The 26834-nt window shown below is 43.4% G+C and overlaps 1 protein-coding gene across 2 annotated transcripts in view; it reads left to right on the top strand.

Moving 5' to 3' along the window:
- Positions 1–26834, top strand: part of KIF15 (kinesin family member 15) — a 428798-nt gene that overhangs the window by 314566 nt on the left and 87398 nt on the right. For both annotated transcript variants that reach the window (XM_029589694.1, XM_029589695.1), the window contains exons 26-27: positions 6047–6169; positions 18226–18372. In XM_029589694.1, coding sequence (XP_029445554.1) covers positions 6047–6169; positions 18226–18372 — 270 coding nt within the window. The remainder of the gene's footprint in view (positions 1–6046; positions 6170–18225; positions 18373–26834) is intronic.

Raw genomic sequence — 26834 nt, 5'->3', positions numbered from 1 at the left:
AGTTCATTTTGAATTTCTCTCAAAGTAGCTGATTGTTCAGATGCTGCAGATCCAGAATTGGACACAAACCTCCCAAATTCTTGGATGAGGAAATACCAAGAGTAAAACCCCTGCATATATTAGGACATATATGTAACACCTAGGCTTGGTGAATTGTATGTGTGCAATGAACAATGAAAATTGAAACACTTTTTTACTAAACTGGTGGTGTTTTCTAGGTGGTGAACTGGAATAAATGTTGTTTTTTTTTCGCTTCCTCCATCATGGATTCAACCATCACTGAAAATGGTGTGGCAATTATAAAACACCAAATCCTCGAGATTGTTGAATCCTGTACTTCAGGTTCAGTTTTCTCGCTGTTGGCATGGCAGAAAAAAGGTTTCCCACATTCTCACCTGCAGAGCACTTAGAATTGCTTGGACAAGTAGAAGCTCTGGCTCTGGAGTATAGGATTTATAGAAGGCCCAGTAGTTCAGAACAGGGGTTCTATGAATTTTGAGTAGGGAAAGGTTTTCTGGAAGTGAAGGATCAGAAGGTATGCCTGTAGTCTTCTGAACCCAACGCATAAGATCCACTCACCCAAGAGCGTAATGAAGATGAGGGCGACTTTGTAGGCTCCTCCAGTAGGCGCACAGGTGGACCATCCTTTCTGATCTGGAAGACTCCTGCAGTGGAGTGGGATGAAGAAGAAGCCTGAAGAATGGTCTGAGGACATGTATAGCCCTGTGGGCAAAACCAGGACTCCACTAGGTAGAATTGCCAAGTCCAGGTTCTGAAGAACAGGTGGGAGTGAATCACCAGACTGGCATAGACAATGCAGAAAAGAAACTTTTCACCAAAATTGTAAGAACATAAGAACATGCCATACTGGGTCAGACCAAGGGTCCATCAAGCCCAGCATCTTGTATCAAACGGTGGCCAATCCAGGCCATAAGAACCTGCCAAGTTCCCAAAAACTAAGTCTATCCCATGTTACTGCTGCTAGTAATCCACTGATTGATATGGTCTCTGGCCCTGCTGTAGGTGGTGGTATATCTTCATCTGCCCCAAGGATTAGTTCTGGAGATTGGGTCTGTGAACAGTCCAATATGAATGGGAGCACAAAACATACAGGATCTAGTATGTCCAGATGGTACCCTTCCACAAACAGCCAAGGTGAGGAAAGTGCTCTGGTGATTGGAAGAGGAATGGGTAATCTTATACCCTCCCCTGCAGATCTAGGATGTGCTTGTATATAACTGTGGTGTTGGAGCAGCTACTAGAATCAGCAACTTGGATGGAACAGAATGCCCTGAGGACGCCAAAGACTTAAACTTGTTATGCTTAGATGAACGATACTCTGACCGTGTCGAGGAATATGGTGTAATGCCTCGATGCTGCACCAGTGGCAGTTCCAGCTGCATCACTACTGCACTGAGAGACTCCTCATTGGGGCCAGAATGCATCAATTCAGATGTATTGAACAACTGAAAAACAGATTTCGCAATGCATCGAGGCGGTGCTTCATCTTGGATGTGCTATGCATCGAGTGTTAAGACGGAATGAGTTGATAACCCTCTGCTTCAAGTGATCAATTCGCATTAAATGTCTCAATGTTTCATGCTTCGATGCATCAAGCACTTCAATGCACCATGCATCAGATCTGTCGGGGTATCGAGCAAGGTGATGCCCTGGTCCTAGACTGCTTTGAAGCTCCATACATCTAGTGCGTTAATGGATCTTGCGTCAGGTTGTATTGCATACTTTGCAGATGACGCTGCTGCTGGTTGCGTCTATGGAACCAAGATGCTGCACTTTGAATGCTTATACTTCTTTGATGCAGGCTCCAGCGATTGGTAGTGCTTCTTTGATGCAGGACAACTGCCAGAACTAGACCCCACAGCTTTGACCTGTGCCAAAGAGGGAAACGTAGATGAACTGCTGCTCTGGTGTTTTCCTGGAAAGGCAGACAAAGCTGCACTGTGGGAAGAGGATCTGCTGCGACTTAGAGATTTACACAGATCCTCAATAAAATACACCTCAATATGGTGTTGTGAATGTGGGGGACATCCGTCCACAGGCATAACAAGTCTGCTGGTCATGCTCTGGACCCAGGCCGATGTAGCAGAGTTCATGGCTGTTGGAAATAGATAACAATGTACCATATACCTGTATATATCTTCTTCAAAATTTATTTATAGCAAAAGATTTTTTTTAAAAACTAACATACATGTATCTCACATATATATATCAAAATACATATATCACATTTCATATGCATCAAATATCACTCATACCACACATCCATGCAAAGTTACACATTACAATACACATTGCACTACACATTGCACAAAAATTTCATATAAAGTTATTCGTTAATTACTACAATTCTAAATAAGGAATATCGCAACCCATATATTCCTTCTTCATTCCTAAGGATCCTTTAAACTCCTCCTCTATTTCTTCTAAATTTTCAATAATCCCTTATTATATTTATCTTCTCTTTAAATATTCCCGACAAGAGACTCTTGTTTCACCATCTATTTCATCAGGAGATTATCTTGCATCATATAAGCACACATTCATGTAGGGAAAACATCCAAATTCATATCTAGTTGCTTCACTTCAAAATTCTCCAATATTATTCAGCTACTATTTCATTTCATATTCATCCCAGGCTCAATATGCCTCATCTCCAACCTCAATAACGGAGTAAACTTTCCCGCCACAATCATTTTCACCACATTATCACACCAGGTTTCCTCATAACATTGTCGGCATCCTCATCCAGCACGCCGCGGTGGGTGGATCTAGTTGACATACGGGGATTTAGTGGGTGTGGATTTGGTGAGTGTGCAGCCGTGGCGTGCTGGATGAGGATGCTGACAATGTTTGAAGTGAAGCAACTGGATATGAAGAGAGATGAAGGAGAAGAAGAAGAATATAATAAGGGATTATTGAAAATTTAGAAGAAATAGGAGGAGTTTAAAAGTTCCTTGGGAATAAAGAAGGAATATATGGGCTGCGATATTCCTTGTTTATAATTGTAGTAATTAATGAATGATTTTATATGAAATTTTTGTGCAATGTGTCTTGTAATGTGTATTGTGATGTATTATGTAACTTTGTATGGATGTGTGGTATGAGTGATATTTGATGCATATATAATGCGATATGTATTTTGATATATATATATATATATATATATATATATATGTGAGATACATGTAATATTAGTTTTTTAAAAAAATCTTTTGCTATAAATACATTTTGAAGATATATAGAAACATAGAAATGACGGCAGAAGAAGACCAAATGGCCCATCCAGTCTGCCCAGCAAGCTTCCCTCATTTTTTTCTCTCATACTTATCTGTTTCTCTTAGCTCTTGGTTCTAATTCCCTTCCACCCCCGCCATTAATGTAGAGAGCGGTGATGGAGCTGCATCCAAGTGAAATATCTAGCTTGATTAGTTAGAGGTAGTAGGGGTAGTAACCGCCGCAATAAGCAAGCTACACCCATGCTTATTTGTTTTTACCCAGATTATGTTATACAGCCCTTATTGGTTGTTTATCTTCTCCCCTGCCGTTGAAGCAGGGAGCTATGCTGGATATGCGTGAGGTACCAGTTTTTTTCTTCTCCCCTGCCGTTGAAGCAGAGAGCTATGCTGGATATACATCGAAAGTGAAGTATCAGGCACATTTGGTTTGGGGTAGTAACCGCCGTAACAAGCCAGCTACTCCCCGCTTTGTGAGTGTGAATCCTTTTTTCTTCTCCCCTGCCGTTGAAGTTATGCTGGATATGCGTGAAGTATCAGTTTTTCTTTTCCCCTGCCGTTGAAGCAGAGAGCTATGCTGGAAATTCGTGATGTAGCAGTCTTTCTCCCATGCCGTTGAAGCAGAGAGCCATGCTGGATATGCGTCGAGAGTGAAGTATCAGGTACATTTGGTTTGGGGTAGTAACCGCCGTAACAAGCCAGCTACTCCCCGCTTTGTGAGTGCGAACCCTTTTTTCTTCTCCCCTGCTGTTTAAGCAGAGAGCTCTGCTGGATGTGTGAAGTAACAGTTTTTCTTCTCCCCTGCTGTTGAAGCAGAGAACTATGCTGGATATGCATTGAAAGTGAAGTATAAGAATGGAGTGATCAGGTATATGGTATATGGTATTTTGCTGTTCATGGGATTATAATACCTGTGGTTAACCCTTATATGTATGTTGTAAATAGATTACTAAACTCCTATAGCACTCTTATATGGGGAGGGAGTACCTGCACAAACTGATATCGAACAAACTCGCTATTATCCCAAAAAATTTAAGACAGTATACCAGTGTCAATACACAACATCTTATTAAGTTTTGTGATGATGAAAGACCTCATACAAGGCATACATTAACAATGCTAATTAGCACAAAGTATACCAACAGTATAATCATGGGTCTGTGATATTACGTTCAACTTTTTTTCAAGATTTTTTTATGCTCAAGTGAGTGCATGGCCCGTTTTAGACCCGTATTTCATTATGCAAAATAGCACTTAGCTTAATGGAGTGGACTGAAGGTGGGCTTGGCATTGGATATGACTTCACGACCATGTTTTTTGGCGTTTCTCCACTCCATTAAGCTAAGTGCTATTTTGCATAATGAAATACAGGTCTAAAACGGGCCATGCACTCACTTGAGGAAAAAAATCTTGAAAAAAAGTTGAACGTAATATCACAGACCCATGATTATACTGTTGGTATGCTTTGTGCTAATTAGCATTGTTAATGTATGCCTTGTATGAGGTCTTTCATCATCACAAAACTTAAGATGTTGTGTATTGACACTGGTATACTGTCTTAAATTTTTTGGGATAATAGCGAGTTTGTTTGATATCTGTTGGAAATAGATGACATCTTACCACGAACCACAGACTGCTCTCTTTTGTGACATTTCTAGGAGGCAAGGCCTCTTAGAGGACAACGAAACATGGATTGCAACTTTTTCCCTTTTATTTAATTAGTAAGGAATAGTGCTTTTGTGGGGCTGCCAAGCCAGCAAGACAACAAAAAATTAAGAAAACCTAAAAAATTAGAACTTTAGAGGAAAAAAAGGTAAGAAGACAAGTACTCATCTATGCTTTAGCTCAAACAAAAATGACTGAGGAGGCTCACAAGGCAACACCTGCCCAGGAATTTCCCACTCGTTCAATAGAGACTAGATCAGTGCCACCGGATGACGTCACCCACATGTAATGGCTCATTCAGCCTGCTTATCAACAGAAATAAACTTTCATTTGAGCTAATTAGGCCAGGAGTCTGAAAATGTTTGCTAATGAAAACTTAACACCATCCCAAAGACAAAGTACTTTCATTGTTATGACATTTAGTTGACTCAGGTTACAGGGGTTCCCGGTTCGGATCGCCTGTCTGTCAAGGCTGGTTGGACATGGGTAAGCTAAGGCTTTCCCTTCTGGCCAATACATTCTGCACGTGTTCTTGGAGGAGGCACTCCCTTAGGTTGGTGAGTGTTTGCAGCTGCCAAGGCTTTCCAACCATAGATGGGAGACTGAAGGTGGAAGACTATAAATGGGGGAAATTAATAGCCCACTGAAAATACCGACAAGACCATGCTTGATTTCATGAAAGAGAATTTTTATGAGTAGTGCGCCTTTCCCAACATGAAATGTTTCATCTATCAAAATGGTATATTACTCTGCATGTATGGGAAAATGTTTTTTTCAGTTTGGGCCATTGAAAGATCTGTAAACTTTTTACATATATGAGCTCTGCATTCTGTGTAATAAGGTCCTGTTTTTTTCCATATATGGTATGGTCTCAGGCCCATACTTGACAAGGTAAATGTGTTTTGTGAATTTGTATCACCTAATGAGAATTCTCATTGTGCCAAACATATGGTAATAACCACGATTAGTCTCTGTTTCAGTTAAAAAGGTTCAGCAGAGATGTGAGCTGGTGTGGTTTGAAACATTCTTCCTTTATTTTGCTGCCCAGACCAAATTAAACTGAATCTTGTTTTCTTGTAATCTTAAAGTTCCCAGGTCACACATGTTTGGGATTTATTTTTCTATAGTGTAAATATAGTTCTGTCCTGGCTGAGAAAGAGGAAAGCCAAGTAATTCTAGAAAATCAAGAAAGGCAGATTGAGGAGCTGAGAGAGGAACTGGAAAGGAAGCAGTCTGCAGATAACATTGAGGTAAGGGAAACTGGTACTTGACTGAACAATTGTTTAGTTTATTATAACTAAAATATATATATTTAAAATATATTGGAATGCCACAAATTATTTTCTTCTGCAGGATGCAAAGTCGAGTTTTAGAAAACCAACACATCAAAAATATCGATACACAAATGCAGTTAAAAAAAAAAAAGCACTACATAGATTTTTGAATACATCTACTTATTAGCAGTCTGCCTTCTAGATTTTTTCTTTGTTTCAAGAAAATATACTAGGACAATTTCCTTGCAATTGACAGGTATGGGGGGTTTTCCCCTCCTCATCCAGCCAGCCTGTCTAGATGCATGGCATGTGCTTCCCAACCAGCAGATAGAGACAGAACAAAGGTTTGCTGATATCCCTTCAAGCATCCCAATCTGTGCTCAGCGTGCCAGTATTCTGTCTAGCACATAGGCAATCATCCTGTACTGTAACTGACTCCTGGTTAAGAAGATGTGGTGTTGTCTGTTCCTGAGGTAACGGTCTCTGGCTCCCTCCCTCTGAGCAGTTCCAAACTCCCTGCCCTTGTGGAGCATAGTCTGGCAGTCAGGGGGGCTTCTAGAGGAACATATTTGCCTTCTTTTACCTCCTTCCCCCCCCCCCCCCCCCCTAAAAAGGTTCTTTTCCTCTCAGGTCATTCCAGCTCCTCCAGAAAAACTCCCTCGTTTTAACCAGCTAGCTCAACGTTTGGTTAATATAGTTTACTTTTTTAAAGTTTTAGTTGGAGAAATTTAAAGCTGTTTCAGTGCAGCAGACTTTATTTCCTCAGTCTTTTTCTTGCTGGGCTTACAGACAGGAGGTTTTTGACTGTGGACTGGCTGAGAGGGAGGGGAGGAGGTCGTGGCTTCTTTGGGAGATCAGGAAGTTGGGAAGTCATATCCCCTGATAAAGGAGACTTTGGAGATACTGTGGGTACCGAAGATGGATGCTGCGGTGTCTGCGGTCACTTAAGAACCATCCTGGTGGTGGGGGGCTGCTGGTTTGAAGGATGTGCAGGACCGCAAATTGGAGATTCACCTAAAGCAAATGTTTGAGGTCCCCGCGCTGAGTCTTTGGGCCGCTGTTTGTGCCAGCTTGATGCAGAGGACTTGTCTGTGTGGGGTGCAGAAAGCACATGATCCGGCTTCGACAGGAGATGGTGCCCTGCTGTCAGCTCATTTAGAGGCTGGGGTGGTTTATGTAGCTAATGCATTCTATGGTTTGGTTTGCACGTCAGCCAGGAGTATGGTTTCGGCAGTGGCGGCCCGCAGGCTTTTGTGGCTGCGGAATTGGTCAGCGGACATGTGATTGAAGACTCAGCTGGGTAATCTCCCTTTCAAAGGGAAGCCTCTCTTTGGGGAGGATTTGGATCAGCTGATGAAGACGGGGGAATCTAAGAGGAACAGGCTGCCTGAGGATAAGTACATTATTTATTTATTTCGAATTTTTATATACCGACATTCTCGATACAAATATCAAATCAAAACAGTCGCAGTTGAGGCGTTACATTAAACAAGGTGTCTGAACAATAGAACATAAATATTAAATAGTAATAAATGAATCATTGAAGCGTTAATAGACATAACAAAATAAATAAGATAAAATAAAATAGAATAAAATAAAGTAAAATAATACATGGGACAGCGAACAATGTTAATGGGCGTAACATGAACTAATGCATCTACTAGGGTATCTTTCGTAACATATGGACTGTCCTAATCAGATGTAAGCGGGTCCTAAGAGAAGTGAGAGTGACCATGGGTCCCATGGTGGACTGTTATGTCCTTTGACCGGTGTCCGAGTGTTCTTGAGATTCCGGGAAGGCTTGTCGGAGGAGCCAAGTTTTTAGTTGTTTCTTAAAAGTTTGATGGCATGTTTCTTGGCGAAGCTCCGAAGGCAGTGAGTTCCAGAGGGTGGGCCCGGCTGTAGAGATTGCTCGTTTTCTTAATGAGGTTTTGACCGGAGGAGCATATAGAGATCCTTTGTAAGCGTATCTGATAGGTCTTTGTGATGTGTGTAAGCGGAGTTGCGAGCTTAAATTGAGGTGAGCAATGCCGATAATGTCCTTGTGGATCATCATTAACGTTTTGAAGGCGATCCTGGATTTTATAGGGAGCCAGTGAAGACTGCGTAGAATTGGTGGTGTGGGCTCTTTTATTTGAATTAGTGAGTATCCTGACCGCTGCATTCTGGACCATCTGTAGGGTTTTGATAGTTATGGCAGGAAGGCCTAGGAGAAGAGAGTTGCAGTAGTCTAACTTTGTAAGAATGATAGACTGAACTACTAAACAGAAGTCGCTGAAATGCAGGCGGGGTTTCAGATTTTTGAGCACTTGAAGTTTGAAAAAACATTCTTTAGTAGTGTTGAGGATGAAGGATTTTAAGTTGAATAGATTGTCGAGTCGCACCCCTAAGTCTCTGACGGAGGGGGAGTGGTTAATGGAAGATTTTGCGAATTGGGATGCGCTTTGGGAGTTGATGAGTGTGGTTTTCGTCAGGTGAGATGATGAGGATTTCAGTTTTATTTGAGTTGAGGATAAGATTCAAACTGGAAAGCAGAGTATTGATAGACTGTAAGCAATTGTTCCAGTGTACCCAGGTTTTTTGCAGGGATTCAGTAATAGGAAGAAGTATTTGAACATCATCAGCGAAAATGTAATACTTTAGTTTGAGGCTGGAGAGTAGATGGCAGAGTAGTAGCAAATAAATGTTAAAAAGTGTGGGGGAGAGGGATGATCCTTGCGGGACTCCTCGATTTGATTTGATTGGGAGTGATTCTTTGTTATTGATCCTGACCTTGTAGAATCTATTCTCCAGGAATGATTGGAACCAGCTATGTGCTTCTCCTTGAATTCCTATATCAGATAGCCGTTCCAGTAGGATGGAATGATTAACCGTGTCGAATGCGGCGGATAGGGCGAGAAGGTAAGGTTGTTTTCTTTCAAGATTGAGAAGGATGGTGTCGGATAACGATGATAGTAAAGCTTCCGTATTTTGCGATTTCCTGAATCCGAACTGGAAAGGGGAGAGTATGTTGTTCTCTTCCAGGTACTCAGACAGTTGTTTGTTTATGAATCTTTCCATCACTCTTGAGATCAAGGGAAGGTTAGCGATTGGACGGAAGTTTGCAGGGTCAGCCTTCGAAAGGTTAGGTTTTTTTAGTAAGGGTTTTAGTATAGCTATCTTAAGTTGTTCTGGAACCTTTCCTTGAGTTAGAGAGCAGTTAATGATGTCTGCTAACGCTTTGGAAATGGTGTTTGGAATGGAGAGTAGAAGATTGGAGGGTATTGCGTCCAAAGGATGAGAGGAAGGTTTGAGCTTTTTGAGTATGATTTCGATTTCCATTGATGATGGGGTCTCGAAAGATGTTAAGTTGAACTTCTTGGTGGGTGTTGAGGAGCTAGAAGGCAGTGCTGTCGGCTGTAGGGTAGATATAGGCTTAAGGAGGTTGGTTATCTTCTTATCAAAGTAGATGGCTAATTCCGTGGCTTTGTTGGATGCTTGCTCGTCAGGGATGATCGGTGGCAAAGGTTTTGTAAGAGATGTTACAAATGAGAATAAGGCTTTGGGGTCGAATGAGAAGTTGTGAATTCTTTTTGCAAAAAAGTCTTTTTTGGCTTTGAGGATGGCCATCCTGTATGTGTTGAGGTGGGCTTTGTAGTTTAACGTTGTGGCGGTGGAAGGAGACTTGCGCCATCTGATTTCTTTTTTCCGAAGTTCTTGTTTGATGGTTTTAAGTTCTGGAGTGTACCACGGATGCCTATTAGCTTGAGGTGGTTTCAAGGATTTAGTGATGGTGGGGCAGGATAGATCTGCGACCTCACTTGTTATCTTGAGCCAAGAGTTAATAGCTGAGGGAGCGTCAGTGAGATCCAGTCGGTCAAGCTCTATGGTGAGCAGTTTGCTAAGTAGGTCTGTGGGGCAGGGTTTCCTGTATTGTATTGTGGTTGCCGGGTAGATAGGACGAGGCTGGACATTGGTTTGAAGTTCAGCAGAAATGATGTGATGGTCTGACCACGGGACAGGGACTCAAGTTGGGGTAGTGGCCTAGGATAGGCCATCGTTGAGAAAGATCAGGTCTAGTGTGTGTCCCGCTTTGTGCGTGGGACCTTTGACGATCTGGCTGAAGCCTAAGTGATTGAGGGCTGTAAGTAAGATGTCGCAGTTATGGGATAGACGGGGGATGTTTACCTGGAGGTTAAAATCTCCCATCAAGATAGCCGGTTTGTCCCGCTTGAGATGTTTAGCTGTAAATTCAATTAATGGTGAGGGATCTGTGTCTAAGGTTCCTGGTGGTGAGTAAACCAAAGCGATTTGGAGATGGTCCGAATTGAATAGGGCAAGTTCGATGTTGCTTATTTTGGTAGATAGTTGTAGTGAGAGTCCTAATCCCTTTTTTGTAGCTAGCAGGAGACCTCCACCCCTTTTTTTGATTCTGGGGATTGAATGTATGTCGTAAAGGTGGTTGGGGAGCTGGTTTAGTAACACTGTGTCTGTAGGTTTCAGCCACGTTTCAGTAATGGCGCAAATGTCAGGATTGTTGTCCGTCAGGTGGTCATTGAGAAGGTGAATTTTTTTTGTGATCGATTGGGCGTTGAACAGGGTTAGTGTGAATAGCGTGAGGCCTAACATTTGGGAGATAGGGGAGATCATGATAGGGATCAATCTCTGATGTCGAATGCCTAGAATCCTGGGTTTGTTAATTGTGAGCTTGGGGAGTATAAGGAATTGTAGGTATGGGAAGTGGGTGCATCTTGCTGTGTTGAATAGTGTCCTTGCGTATTATTAGAAGTTATTGTTGGAGTTTCCGGGAAACTGGAAACCTGTTGTAAATTGAGGTGAAGACTGGTTTGTTCTATGGCAATCAGAACCCGTGGCTTCTAATTTTACTCGAAAGGTAACCAGAGCTGGGTAAGGATGGACTCTGGTAAAGAGGTAGGGAGTACTGGAACTATCTCCTTAGGTAGAGCTAGTAGGCTACGATCTGCTGGGGTGTAATTTAGTTCCCAGAGAATAATAACAGCGTTAGGCAAGGTAGAAGAGTAAAATAGTAGGGCCTGACTTCAGGGGCTGCACGAAGGGGCGCACAAAGGGGCGGGCCCCTTTGTCGCGCACCTTCGGCGTGCGACGCCCGGCACACAGTACTGGATTTAAATCCCCCGCGGTCGCCGCCTTCTGACGTCGCCGGGAGCGCCGAGCTTCAGGTTGGTTGGTTGCTGCACTGGGGGAGGAGGCGGCGTGGTCGGCGAAGGAGAGCGTCTGGAGGTAGGGAGGAAGTTGCCTCGTGGTCGGCGGGGAGCCCGTTAGGTGTTAAGTGTGGACTTTTTAATTGGCCTTACCCCGACGGGCTTCAGCGCAGGCCAGGCCCCACCTCGAGCCGGGTGTCTGTCCGTCCGTCCCCCTCCGTCTGTCCGTCCATCCAAGGGTCCGGTCGTAGCGAGAAAAGGCGCCGGGAGTGTGGTAGTGGATTTAAATCCCCCGCGGTCGCCGCCTTCTGACGTCGCCGGGAGCGCCGAGCTTCGTGTTGGTTGGTTGCTGCGCTGAGGTGTTAGTAAGGTGTTACCACCTCGAACCCAGTTTGGGGATTCGAGGAGATTTCGGTCTGGTAGGACCACTTCCAGTGCATCTGCAAAGCCGACGGGCAACCATCAACAGTCCTTTTGTGGAGGCTGTAGAGGTTGCAGGGACGATGCCAGTCAAGGGGCTGTGGTGGAAAGTCAACACAAGGAAACCAGGGTGGACCAGGATTACCTCTGACCATTGTGTGCTAGAGGTCATAGAGATGGCTACGCTCTCAAATTTTTGTGCCCGGTTACGGAGGCCTTTCTCTAGTTTCACGTGGTCTCTTGCAGCAAGTGGGAGGCTGTGTGGTGGACACTGCAAAAGTTACTGGATCCACGTGCCATACTGCCTGTGCCGCGAGAGGTACAAGAGCAGGGCAGGTACTCCATTTACTTCATGGTTCCCAAGAAGGAGGGTACCCCGTCCCATTTTCAACCTGCAGAAGTTGAACAGGGCCCTTCGGGTGCTGCATCTTTGTATGGGGACACTGCACACGGTTGTAGCAGCAGTCCGCAAGGAAGAGTTCCTGGCATCCCTGGACTTGACAGAGGCGTATCTTCATATTCCGATTCGGATGGACCATCAGAAGTTTCTTCATTTCATAGTGCAGGGTCAGCATTTTCAATTTTGGGCCCTTCCTTTCGGGCTAGCGACAGCACCACAAATCTTCATCATGATGGTGGTGGTGGTGGCTATGGCCCTACGCGCATGGAAGGAGTTCTGGTTCATCTGTACCTGGACGATTGGCTCATTCGTGCAAAGTCGGAGGAGGAGTGCGAGAGGTAGCTTCAGCGGCGAAGGACACCTTGCCATCACTAGTTTGGGTCATAAATATGTCAAAGAGCCATCTGGTTCTGACCCAATCCTTGGAGTATCTGGGGGCTCTATTCAATAGTAGGAAGGGCAGGTTTTATTGTCACAAGACCGAGCGAGATGGTTGCAGGCAAAGGTGACACGCCTGCTTCGTCTTACGTTGCCAACAGCTTGGGATTACTTTCAAGTGCTCGGTTCTATGGCATCCATGTTAGATTTGATTCCATGGGCATTTGCGCACATGAGACCTCTGCAGCGCGCTCTGTTGTCCAGTTGGGACCCGTTGTTGGGACAATATCTGCAGTTGCCCTGCTGCGAGAATCCAGGTCTACTGTTTGTTAGTGGCTGTCTCAGCGCAATCTGATGAAGGGAATGGACCTAAAACTTTGTTTTCGGACAATGCGACAGCGGATGGCGTACATCAACCGTCAAGGTGGGACAAATGGGCGGCAGTTCTGGAGGCACGGTGTTTGTGTGGGCAGAGCGCCATCTTGAGGGCATAGTGGCCTCTCATGTCGCAGGGGTGGAAAACATACAATCAGACTTCCTCAGCAGGCAGCAACTAGACCCGGGGAAATGGGAGTTGATCCCAAGAGGCTTGGAACTGCATTTGTGCCTGATGGTGTGTTCCCCAGCTGAGCCTCATGTTGACACGAGAATTTTCCCAGACGCAGAAGAGAGGTCTGTTTGGTGGGCCTGTATGCTCTAGTGTACCCTTGGCCCTCAGGAATCCTGTTGTTCGTGTTTCCTCCTTGGCCTTTGGTTGGCCAAACTCTGAGGCGTATAGAGGCGCATCCCGGTTCCGTGGTGTGGTAACGTCCGAGTGGCCGCAGTGTCTATGGTTTGCAGATCTGGTGCATCTGGTGGTGGTCTGATCCATTCATCTGGCTCATCTACTAAAGTTGCTGCATCAGGCCCATATTTTCGGATCGAGAGGATCACTTTTGTCTCGCGACTTGGCTTTTGAGAGGTGGCGGCTGCACCTGGAAGGTTATTTGGAGACTGTTATCTCCACATTTCTCCAGGCTTGCTGACTTACCACTTTGGTGTATATTCAGGTCTGGAGGGTGTTTAAGTCTTGATGACTTCGGAGACAGGTGCATCCCCTGTCAGTTGGAGGTTCCTCTCATCTTGGAATTTGTGCAACAGGGCTTGTCTAAGGTTCTCGCCTATAGTTAGTCACGTTCAAGTGTCAGCTTTAGGCTCTCATAGGGGCAAATGGCAAGGGAGGTTCTTGGCCTCGCATCTGGATGGGGTTCGTTTCTTAAGAGGTCAAGCATTTGTGACTTATGGTCCGGAGGTTATGCCCTGGTTTGAGCCTTAATTTGGTCTTGTGAGTTTTTTGTGTGGGCTATGTTTGAGCCTTTTGAGGAGAGCAACGCTGAAGGTTTTGAGACTGAAGGCAATATTCCTGATGGCCTTCTGTTTGGCCAGGCAGATTTCAGAGTTAAAGGCTTTTCTGGAGTGGTCTAAGGATTCTCCAGGGAGCTGCATCTTTTTGATGTGAGAACGCTGTTGTATTAACTGGAGCTGTCGAATAGTTCCGATGCTCTGATCTCCTTTTAGTCCTGTATGAGGGCAGGAAGAAGCGAGAGAAGGCCTCTAAGGCTACGATTTCCCGTTGGTTTAAAGCGGCTATTTCAAGGCCTATATTTGTAAAGGCTGTCATGTTTTGGTGAGGCTGAAGGCACACTCCACGAGATAGTTAGCCACTTCCTGAGCAGAATGTCAGCTGCTGTCGCCTCAGGAGATTTTTAGGGCTGCAGTGTGGTCCTCGTTGCATACTTTCACCAGAAGTTACTGCATGGACTTGAGGGCACAGGAAGAAGCATTCTTCGAGAGTGTTTTGCATATAGGTCTTTCGGGTTCCCGCTCAGTCTGGGGTGCTTTGGTACATCCCACTTGTCTGGACTGATCTGGGTATGTTCAGGAAAGGAAAATTGGATCTTACCTGTTAAGCTTCATTCCTGTAATAACCACAGATCAGTCTAGAGACCCATCCCCGTCACTGCCGAAAGATTTATTTCTTTTTTTTTTTTTGCCAACTGGTGGTTCAAGTTGGTTTGTCTTTCAGGGTATTTGGGCAGTTGTTGATCATGGTTTGGGTTTTTCAGATTTAGGTTTTGGGAGTGTTTGGGCTCCAGTTTTTGGGGGTTTCCAACCTTATAGTTTTCCCTGTTAGCCTGAGAGAGGAGTTTTGGGGTTACATCTTGGCTTGGGTACAGGTCAATACTGATGGGACTGTAGGTGGCACACTGTTATGTAGCAGTGCCTCAAAGTTTTGTTTCTCTGACTCCATCTGCTGGTGGGGAGGCAAAACCCACTTGTCTGGACTGATCTGTGGTATCACAGGAACAAAAATTAGCAGGTAAGAACCAACTTTCCTATTTGTGATGCGTTGAACATGTCGGGCCAAGCCCCCCCCCCCCCCCCTCCAGGGGGGTAGATTAGCAGAACAAACTGCTTAAGAGAGGGAGAAGAAGCTCTTGAGAGAGACAGAATCTGTTTTGGGTAATCTTGTAAGGTATTGGAGAACCTTTTGGGGAAGGGGGGGGGGGGAGTCTTTTCAAAAGGAATGATCTGGCTAGATGAGGTAGGAAAAATTTACTCTTACCTGATGATTTCCTTTGAGTCCAGCTAGTTCAGTCCAGAATCCTCCCTGACTGCCAATGATTATTTTTCTATTTCTGTAGTTATATTTTCAGTGGCTCATATTGGGGGAGAGTGTAGGTCAGTGTTCGTGCTGGTGAAGCCATGGATAACTTTGCTCAGGTGAATAATCTGTTCTGATTCCTCCCATGAAGTTCCTGTCTTTTTTGTGTAATAATCTTTCTTGGTTGTTCTCTGGAAATGTTTTTGGTTCTGTGGCAGGGGAATTTGTTTAATTTCTTTCTTAGCTTGTTACATAGAAAACTATCAGGCTGAGCATAGCACAGGACCCTATAATGTCTGTCAACAAACTTGTTCTGTCTGCTGGCTGGAAAGCATAACAGAGTCACAAAATCAAACAAAATAAATACTTAATATTACAAAATTTAGCAATGTATAAAATCACAGAAAACATACATCATTAGCTATAATGTATGATGTACTTGATCACAATAGTTAAATTAAACTTTAATTAAAAATCTGAAAAAAATAAACCATATCAGAAGTGCTTGAAATTCAGAAAGTAAGCTATTCCAAAGAATGGGGCGCATAACAGAAAAGGCCTTACTCCAAAACATTGTCAAACCAGCCTGCCTTGATGTAGGAACAGACAGACCCTGATTGGCAGATTGAAGTGGGGGAGAGGGGGTGGGGCCATAATGCAATATGCAAGAAGGAGCCATGAACAGATTTATAAACCAGTTAAAATCTTAAATTTTACTCTGTTCAATGGGAAGCCAAGGCAGTTCCTCAGTAAGGGTGTAACATGATCCCAACAATGGCCAATCAAAAGGAGCCTAGCTGCCGAATTCTGTAGGGCTGAAATGCCTTTAATAGATTGGGGGGGGGGGCTAATATAAAGGAGTTACAATAATCTATGGAAGTTGTTAAAGATTTGAATTAATGTTCAAAAATCTTTTCTGGACTGAATAAATTTTACATGTATCGGTAACATCAGCTTATAAAATCCTGATCTTAATACATTATGAATGTGTTTTTAAAGATAACTGTTCATCAAAATGAAAGCCCTCTCACAGTCTTTAAAAACTACTGGGACTCCATTTAAAAAATAAGCCTATACTGCTAGGCCAAGGGGTCCTAGAGAATGAAACTGCCTTAGATTTTGCAGGATTTAGAATTAACTTGTTTACACACATCCAATTATATATATATCTGCCAAACATTTTTTAACCTTCCCTACCCCCACACAATTATTTTGCATAACTGGAATAACAATTGGATGTTATCTGCATACATTTTAAATACTTCTTCAGGAGACTCAAAAATTGAACAATGGGCCATAAATACCTTTTAAAATAGGTGATAAGACCAACCCCTGGGGGACCCCAGAAGCTATGTGCTTGCACCCTCTGTTCCCTTTGGGGGAGAGAGGATTTAAAACACTCTATATACTTGATTGCACAAACCAGTATGTCATTCTTTCAAGTAAAATTTGACTTGCCATGTGAAAAGTAGCCGAAATATCTAAATAGATACCAAAGCCATTAACCCTTTGCTATTTCCTTAAGTAGGGTATCCATTACTGAAACTAGCAATTTCTCTCTATTATGGTTCTTTCTAAAACCACACTGGTTAGGGTGTAAAATATCATTATCCTCCAAAAATTCATTTAATTAAACAACCACCACTTGATCATTTTTCCCAAAGTACATACATTTGAAAATGGCCTGTAACTGGGTGGTAGGTTTACAGATAAGTTTCCCTTTTTTAAAACCGAACAATGGCCCACTTCAGCTCTTTAGGTACAAAGCTTTCAGGTAATGATAAAATAACTAGCTGAGAAAAACATCAATAAACAAATCCTTAGCAGCGTATAATACTGAGAAGGGGACAAAGATCTAATGAAATGAAGAGAAAAAAAAAAAGATTTCCTTAATTTAGTAAGAACCCTTCTATTTCCACCTTGGAAACAAATTGAAATGTTTCCCATTTCTCTCTTAACAGGGGAGACATGAGCCTAGTTCTGATGAAAATTTCCCCTAAGGGAGTATTTGCATTTCCGGATTATCTGCTCCTGTTCAGCTGCTTTCTGTACCCAAAAATTAGTGAAATCTTGAACATCAGGAAAAAGGCCAGAAACTCACTCATCTAATAATTTCAGTATAGGATGAATAATTGAAAATAAATCATGTGACTGTTTTAATGAAGCCTGAAGATGAAATGTGAAATAGTTTTCGAGCGTCCTAAGAAATCTTATCTTATATTCTGAATGGGTCATTGCATAACTATCAATCCCTATCAATTACTGACTTATTTCCTTTCTTTCCCACTTTCCGCTTATATACAAGTTCTTGGTTAACAATGGGACTCTGCAATGAAAAGACGTTAAGATGACTTTAAGGGGCACAATTTTTTCCATTAAGGTCTGACAGTTTAAGAAATGTTGCTAAAGCTGCATGTGATTCAAAATTTGCCTTTTCTTGTGGTGATATCCATTTATTTTTAAACTCCTCTAAATCTTTTGGGGGCCTGGAAACTTTGTTCCTTTTTCTCCAAACCTCATGTTTTTACAACAAATATTCCAAACATAAGGGTTTAAATGACTGTTTGACCATAAACCTGGGGTGATCACAATATTTGAAACACATTTTTCATTACTATTAACAGTGGAAAGCAAATGTTGATCTAAAACATGACCAGAAGAGTACAAAATTGAGAAATTTTAAGTAACAATCAAATCTTGAAAAATGATAAACACCTTTTGGGCTTGCTGTCTACATGCATATTCAGATCCCTAAGTAGTAAACCATTTTATGACTGCAAAAGAAGAGATACAATAAAATCAATAAAAGAGCATATCCTTAGCAATCCTTTTTTTAATAGATCCCCAACTAATTTCATTTTGGTTTTGTTCCACAATTTAGACATTCAGGTGAAATCTAATAAATTCTTTTGTATTCGTGAATTACCTCTTGAATATTTTTTATTTTATCGTTCATATTTTCTTGCCATGCTTGTTGCATATCTTACTTTCTAATCAGTAATTAGCTTGTTCCTTCATGCATAAAAAGAAAGAGCTGCTGTGTGATGACCTGGCCTATGCAACTGAACAACTTGACAAGCTAACAGAAGCCTCAAAAGTGCAGGAGGTGTTCCTGCGGAATCTGCAGGAAGATCTGCAAAAGAAAGAAGCACAACTCCAGGAGCTACAGAATCAGGTACTACATAGAAACTACACTACCAGTTTACTTCTTCCATTCTATATGAACTAGCCGTTAAGCTCGTAACAACGGGCTACATTAAAAAAAAAATTTTTCGGTCCATTTCCTTCCCCCTCACTCTCCTCCGTCCCACCTCATTCTCCCCTCCCCCTCTATTCTCCCCTCCTCCCTCCCCCTCAGTCACTCCCTCCTCCCTCAGTCACTCCCTCCCCTCAGTCACTCCCCCTCCAGATGGCACAAACAGAAGATCTCCGGGGGAGATCCCTCCCTCCCTTGCACGCACGCCGCTACTGAGCCTTGCCGCCGCCACTCTTCGCCTTCGCTGCCGCTGCTCCTCGCCTCCGCTGCCGCTGCTCCTCACCGCCGCTCCTCCCAACGCCATTTTTGTTATGGGCAAGCTCTGGCCGACGTCCTCGCCCACACATGCGTGGTAGAGTTGCTCTCTACTGTGCATTTGCGGCACGTTGGTCAAGCTTCATTTATTAGGTTGATTAGTAAAATTAGGCAAATGGTATCTGTGAAAACATGGAAGGTGGTAAGATTTTCAAGCCTATGCATTTCTGCTCTACAGCCGTTTTAAGTTTCTTCAGTGCCTGCAACTCTTAGAATTGTTTAGATTTATCACCTTTGTAACCACAGACAAAAGTTAATTTGTCGTGATTTTGTATAGCATATTGTTTTATCTGATTTTTATATTCAGCTTTTTGGCACTTCAAACGAGATTACAGTCTGGTACTGTAGGTATTTCCCTATCCCCAGAGGGCTTACAATCTAATTATCTAACAGGTAATTGTAAATGTAACATACTGTCGTAGCAATTTGAAAAAGCCATTTATGTGCATAAAGTGCACTTAAACACAATTCAATGCTATATATTGCAACAATTTTCAAAAGCCCACTTACATGGGTTAAAGACAATTACTGCTCCCTCATTCAGAGCGAGCGCTCTCAGCCCAGAGATGCATTCTCCCTCTCGTGGGCAAATGGTCTGCTCTATGCGTTCCCTCCACTTCATCTTCTTTCGAAGACTTTCGTGAAGCTACGTCAGGACATGGGAACCATGATCCTAATAGGACCTCACTGGCCACGCCAAGTGTGGTTTCCTATACTCCAGGATCTCTCCATCCGCAGGCACATTCCCTTGGGAATAGACCCGCATCTGATCACTCAAAACAACGGATGCCTACGCCATCCCAATCTTCGGGCCTTGTCCCTGACGGCATGGATGTTGAAAGGTTAATCCTTCAACCACTTAACCTTTCAGATTCGGTCTCTCGTGTCCTGATTGCTTCACGAAAGCCTTCCACAAGAAAATCTTATTCCTATAAATGGAAAAGGTACACATCATGGTGCACTTCACAGTCCCTTGATCCCTTTTCCTGTCCAATCCCAAGGTTTTTGGACTATCTCTGGCATTTGTCAGAGTCAGGTTTAAAGACCTCTTCCATCAGAATGCATGTCAGTGCGGTAGCTGCCTTCTATAAAGGTGTCGGGGATGTTCCTATATCAGTACAACCCCTCGTAACACGCTTTTTAAAGGGCTTGCTCCATGTCAAGCCACCTTTACGTCCTCCGGCCCCTTCTTGGGACCTTAATCTGGTTCTTGGTCGGCTCATGAAACCACCATTCGAGCCTCTTCACTCCTGTGACCTAAAATATCTCACATGGAAAGTGATTTTCCTTTTGGCTTTCACTTCAGCTCGCAGGATTAGTGAGTTACAGGCCCTAGTTACCTATCCGCCTTACACTAAACTCCTGTAGGACCGGGCAGTACTTCGCACTCACCCTAAATTTTTACCTAAGGTAGTTTGAGTCTCACATTAATCAATCCATCATACTACCTACCTTCTTTCCCAGGCCCCATTCCAATCCAGGGGAACAGGCTCTGCATACCCTTGACTGTAAACGAGCTCTAGCGTTCTACCTAGACCGTACAGTTGCCCACAGGAAGAGTACTCAGTTATTCGTCTCCTTCCATCCGAATAAGTTAGGGCAACCTGTGGGTAAGCAGACTCTCTCCTCCTGGTTGGCAGACTGCATATCTCTCTGCTATTAGCAAGCAGGCATTCCTTTTCAAGACAGTGTCAAAGTATACTCTGTGAGGGCCATGGCAACTTCAGTAGCACACCTATGATCGGTGCCGCTTCCTGACATTTGCAGGGCTGCCACCTGGAGTTCTCTCCACACTTTCGCAGCCCACTATTGCTTGGACAAAGCCGGAAGACAGGATTCCATCTTCGGCCAGTCTGTCCTGCGTAACTTATTTCCAAAGTGACGTACCTACACCCTTCCGCCTGCCCGGTGGGGTTCAGGATGCCCTCTACCAAGTTCCACCCCAGTTGCTGTGCCTGTTGCACGCCGTTGGGTACCTTTGGTGCATATTCGGACATCCTCAGCTCGGTACTCACCCATATGTGAGGACTACCATCCTGCTTGTCCTATGAGAAAGCAAATGTTGCTTACCTGTAACAGGTGTTCTCACAGGACAGCAGGATGTTAGTCCTCATGAAACCCGCCCGCCGCCCCACAGTGTTGGGTTCTTAACGTTTTGTTGTTTTATTTTTTGGCACTGCCTGTAGCTTTCAAATAAGACTGAAGGGGAACCCCTGCTGGCTGCAGGGTTAGTGCCATGCTGGCATGCCCAGTAGGGGCCAGTCAAAGTTCTGGAAACTTTGACAGAAGTTTTCCATGATTGGGCTCCATCCTGATGATGTCACCCATATGTGAGGACTAACATCCTGCTGTCCTGTGAGAACACCTGTTACAGGTAAGCAACATTTGCTTTACCAATACATCTTTACGATTTCTTCTCACAAGACAAAAAAAGAGGATGAGGCCTTCTCTTAGCAGCTAAGAAAGAGCTGAGAATATCCCTACAACCAATCAAGGCCACCTCTAAGCTAGAAATGGGCTATTTTAAATCGAACTCTCTTCAGACGCCTCTCCAGTGATGGAAACTATAGCTAAGTACTTAAACTTGGATTCCCCAGCATTTCTCACCTCTCTCACGGCAATGGGCTTCAAGCAAATTGTCAACAAGCCCACACATAAAGCTGGTCATGCACTGGATCTTATCTTCATCAACTCCGGATTCACTCAAACCATACCCCCCAAATGTGTTCCCGTCCCCTGGTCTGACCATTCCCTGATCTCTACTACCTTCAAGATGGAAGAAAATCCTTCACAGCACCAACCTCAATCCACTTTTCAATACAGAAGATCATGCTCTTCAGAGGAATTAAGCGAGCAACTAGCCAAAAAACTCACCAAACTGAATGTCTCAAACCCGAATTCAGCCTTATTCTCATGGCATAGCATTACTGAACTGGTAGCAAACAAGCTATGCCCTCTATCAACCAAAACAATCAACCCGGCATTAAAAAACAAACAACCCTGGTTCTCCAAAGTACTCCAGAAAATGAAGCAAGACCTTAGACAAAAAGAAAGCAAATGGCTCAAGACCCCTTGCCCCAGTACCCTTGTGGTCTACAAATCCGTCCTCTACTCCTACAGGAACTCAACTCTACGAACAAAAAAAGACTTCTACGCTCTTAGAATACACGACCTCATATTTGATGCTAAGGCTTTATTCTCATATGTAACCGAACTCACTAAAACCTCCACGCCAACCATCCCGGCCGACCAAGCACAAACTAAAGCCAACGAACTGGCAACTTTCTTCCCGAGCAAAATTTCCAACCTCCTAACACTTCTCCCCTCCAGCTCTACCACTCCTCCCATTCCCTTTTCCTCCCTCTCATATATGGGAGCATCATTTGAATCTTTTGAACCCACTTCTGCCATAGAAATAGAAACCATTCTAAAAAAAAATGAAACCCTCTACCCATCCTTTCGACCAAATCCCGACCAAACTGCTCTTATTAATACTAGACACTATAACCAAATGTTTGGCCAATTATAATTAACTGCTCTTTGTCACAGGGAATTTTCCCAGAGGTGCTTAAACTCGCCACCCTCAAACCACTTCTTAAGAAACCAAACTTAGACACAAAAGATCTAAACAACTTCCGCCCAATCTCTAATCTACCTTTTGTCTCTAAGGTAATGGAAAAAGTAGTAAATGTTCAACTTTCAAACTATCTCGAAGAACACAATATACTTCACAACTCTCAATATGGATTCCGGAAATCGCTAAGCACAGAAACCCTGCTCATCTCCCTCATAGACCACCTCATTATGGGTCTAGATAAGGAGATCTCCTTCCTGCTAGTACTACTCGACATCTCGGCGGCCTTCGACACGGTGAACCACTCCATCCTGCTGAATAGAGACTCCGATATAGGGATAAAAGGAACGGCCCTCAGATGGCTTTACTTCTTCCTCACCAGTAGAGGTTATAAGGTCAAAGTCAACAATAAAGAATCTCCACTAATCAATCTCTCACTAGGAGTTCCCCAGGGCTCCTCCCTGTCCCCCACCCTCTTCAACATATACCTCCTCCCTCTCTGCCAACTGCTAACAGATCTAGGGCTGAAACATTATCTCTATGCAGATGATGTTCAAATTCTAATCCCTATAACCGAATCACTTACAAAAACACTTAAGTTCTGGAACAACTGCCTTCAAGCTATCAATCTCCTCCTCTCCAGCCTAAACCTGGTACTCAACGCGGCCTAAATAGAACTCCTCCTTATAACACCAGAACACAGTGACACACCTCAACCAACCCAACCCAATACTCTAATCATGCAAGCAAGAGACCTTGGAGTAGTGTAATAGACAACCATCTGAACCTCAAGAAATTCATCAAACAAACCACCAAAGACTGCTTTTACAAATTACAGATACTCAAACGACTCAAACCACTCCTACACTTTCGAGACTTCAGATCGGTTCTCCAAGCCATTCTGTTTTCTAAGATTGACTACTGCAATTCCATTCTGCTTGGTCTTTCCTCCTCCTCCACCAAACCACTCCAAATGCTCCAGAACGCGGCCGCAAGAATCCTTACAAACACTAACAGAAGAGAGCATATCGCACCCATCCTCAGAGATCTGCATTGGCAGCCTATAAGCTTTAGAATCATGCACAAAGCCCTGTCTATTATTCACAAAACTATTCACCACCAGGTACCCATAGATTTGCAACTCCCACTCAGGCTCCACACATCCTCCAGACCTATCAGGGAAGTATACAAAGGATCCCTACATGCCACCCCCACTAAATCCACCCAGCTAACAACCACTAGAGAACGGGCCTTCTCGACAGCGGGACTTAGCATATGGAATGCCATCCCCCCGGATCTTAGACAGGAACCTTGTTTGCGGACATTCAAGAAAAAGCTTAAGACCTGGCTATTTCGTCAAGCCTTCCTGTAACTAAACCAATACCAGCTAGGTTATAGAATAGGTCGTGGATATCAGACTGGTAACTAGACAATCTTCAGCAAAGTCACTATTACAGCACCGTTATTGTTACTGAGTTACTCTTTCCGCTGCTAGCGTCTTCTTCTCCCTACCCCAGTACCCCTGTTTTACTGTAACTTTCCTGCAAGTTGTTTTGTTAAGGTTTGTTAAGGTTAAAGTTTCTTGTCACACTGTTCTTTGTAAACCAATTTGATATGATATTTTTCATGAAGGTCGGTATAAATAAATAAAATAAATCCTTTCCAGCTAAGAATTCCCATGCATCCTTCACATCATTTCTTTCCTGAACCTATGGGAACTCGGTAGCATTGGGGAGAGGCTCGCAGCCAGACCATAGCAGCTGAGAACCCCAGTTCCCATCTGCTCCATCCTGACCTTGATTTCTGCAGCAGGACAGATCCAGGAATCCCATTTAGAAGCCCATCCATGGACCTCGGGGGAAGCTTCCTAAAGTAGTGATCACATTCTGATTTCAGAAGAGAATGTATATTCCTCAACATCTCCACGGGGAAATGTCAGTGAACCAGATTGTCGCTTAAGATCTTTTTCAGCCAGTGACAAACAGGAGATATTACATCCTGTCCCAGGTGACTAGTGCCTTCCCCCAACCCCAAAGGGGGAGTACCAGCTCCTTCCACCAGCTACCAGTTCTTGGGGTTAGTGCTCAAGCCTCTGCTCATCTGTAGTGTTGGAGGAAATTCACCAGCTATCTGAGGAAGAGGGTTACAAAATCCGATTCCTATTACCCATGGGATCTCACCTCTGGGGCCATTGAAGTCCCTATCCAAGTAGCCTTGGTCCTTGGGGTCTTGAGTGAGCATCCCACCCTTATCAGGGTCAGAAGAGAGATTGACTGATATTCCTTCTGATCTTCTACCAGATCCACCAGAACACTCATCTACATCAGAAACATGTCATTCTAAATTTCTGGATACATAAGGTAAGACAACCAATGGCCATGTGTGGAGGGATAAAGATCCTCACAAGATGTTTGACTTTTCCTATGTTCTGGAGATCCCATCTAAATCAACAGCCTTTCCAGCTCATAAAATTCTACTTGTGGGGATGTCCAGCTTGTCAACTATTTGTGAGATAACTGGATTTTAAATATAGAGTACAGCAGTGTCTGGGGTTTGGGATGGTCCAGTTTCCCCTTCAGTCTATAATGATGATCTGCTCTGAAAAGGGCAAAGAAAACAACTTTAACTCTCTGCCCGGGAAGGAACCTAGACTGCTAGATTAATTTGGAAAGATTTTTCAAAGCTCAGTGTTTAATGCCCTTATAGCCAATTGCTAGCTATATATGATAGGATATTTGCAGGATTGCATCAACAAGATGAAGTTTTTATGAATTCCCTGGGTGAGAAACATGGAACTTGTGGCCAGGTGTGTTTGGATGCAGTGGAATGCAAACGGCACCTTGTTTGTTCAGCATATGAACCTTTGATTCAGCAGTTAGAGGTTCATCCACTGCCATTGAAGCATGGTTACGGGCTAATGGCCTATGGGAGGATGTCCATGATAAGTAGGCAGATATCCTGTGCTTGGGGGGAGACAATCTCTTTAGAGATGAGATCAGGGAGACACTTGCAGAGAAAGGAATAGCATGTAGTCTTCCAGTCCTTATTAACTTCCTCTGATCAACCATCTGCTCAGCTGTCCATATTTCTCATTCCAAAACTTAGCTTACTTCATCACCCTTCTTGTGTACATTAGCACTATCGACATATGCAGCCACAGCAACAACTTCCACCCAGAAGACAGCTGCACAAACTGCATCAACTGAAGATGGACCATTAATCTCGTGCAAAAGCGGGACCCATTTTTGACAGAAATAAACCTCACTCCCTGTCTCCCCCAGTGTGGAGAAGGATTCCGCTGTTTCTCGTGGAGTAGAAGAAAATCACCAGGGCCTGCTTAGGTGCTCAAGATTGTGGAATGTGGTACTGCTTGTATTTCTCACCTGTCAATGCAGCATCATTGTTAAGCATTCAATTTGGATTTCTCTCTCTTGACCCAACTCTGTGCCAAAATGGACATTCTACTTCAAATAGAGAAATAATGCTGGACTTCTCTTGGAACATGGCAGGAGTTTTTGCTCCTGTTATTTCCTTATCCCTAAAAGAATGAGAGTCTGATACCCTTTCTGGATTTACAGCTTGAGCATGTATCTGAAAAGGGAAAGAAATTCAAGATGAACTCTCTCCACATAATCCTTCCCTTCATCGAAACAGATACCTAGATGTATGCTTCAGACCTGAATGATGCATACAACCATGTCCCTATTCACCCATCTCACTGGTAACATGTCAGATTCATGGTGGAGGGACATCACAAGTTCTTCCTTTTGGCCTATCAGCAGCTCCAAGAGCATTCACAAAGTGCTTGGCAGTTGTGGCAGCACACCTGTGTCAGCTTGTATTAGTATTTTGTATTGTATCTTTTTGTTTTTATCTTGATCATGTATAGTTTTTATGGAACCTGCCTAGGTCTTTGGATAGGTGAGAGATGAATATTTTAAAGTGTTTTTCCCTACCTGGATGACTGGGTTTTCCAGACAGTCTTGACTTCACTACATCAAACTATATAGATACTTTAGTCTCTGGGGTTTATCATCATCATCAAAAAATCAAACTTAGTCTCAGTTCAGAAAATCTAGTTCATTGGAGTCTGGATAGACCCTGTCAGGAAAAGTGCTCTAGTAAAAAAAAAAAAAAAAAAAAAGTATCTCTGAATGAATCCACAGCTCAATCAGTAGTAGACATTCTTGGTCACATGGCAGCCATGGTCCATGTGGTGTAGTTCAATCATCTTCACAATGAGATCTCTTCTGTGTGCCCTTTGGTCACTAAAGAATCAAACATGTCAACCTTTATCATATCCTATTGAATTAATGGTGATAATAAAAACATCCTTCCAATGGTGACTGAGGCTAAGGATTCTTAAAATAGTCTCCTCTAAAGATTCTTCCACACCAGATGATATTGGGAACTGATGCATCCACTAGGTGCTGAGGAGCGTATAGAGGCAAATTCCAAACTCATGGATGTGGTCTTTAGCAGAACACTGCTA

Source organism: Rhinatrema bivittatum, chromosome 2 (assembly GCF_901001135.1).
Source record: "Rhinatrema bivittatum chromosome 2, aRhiBiv1.1, whole genome shotgun sequence".
NCBI classification, from domain to species: Eukaryota; Metazoa; Chordata; class Amphibia; order Gymnophiona; family Rhinatrematidae; genus Rhinatrema; species Rhinatrema bivittatum.
The sequence above is the reverse complement of the archived record's forward strand: the minus strand, read 5'-3'. Positions and strand labels throughout refer to the sequence as shown.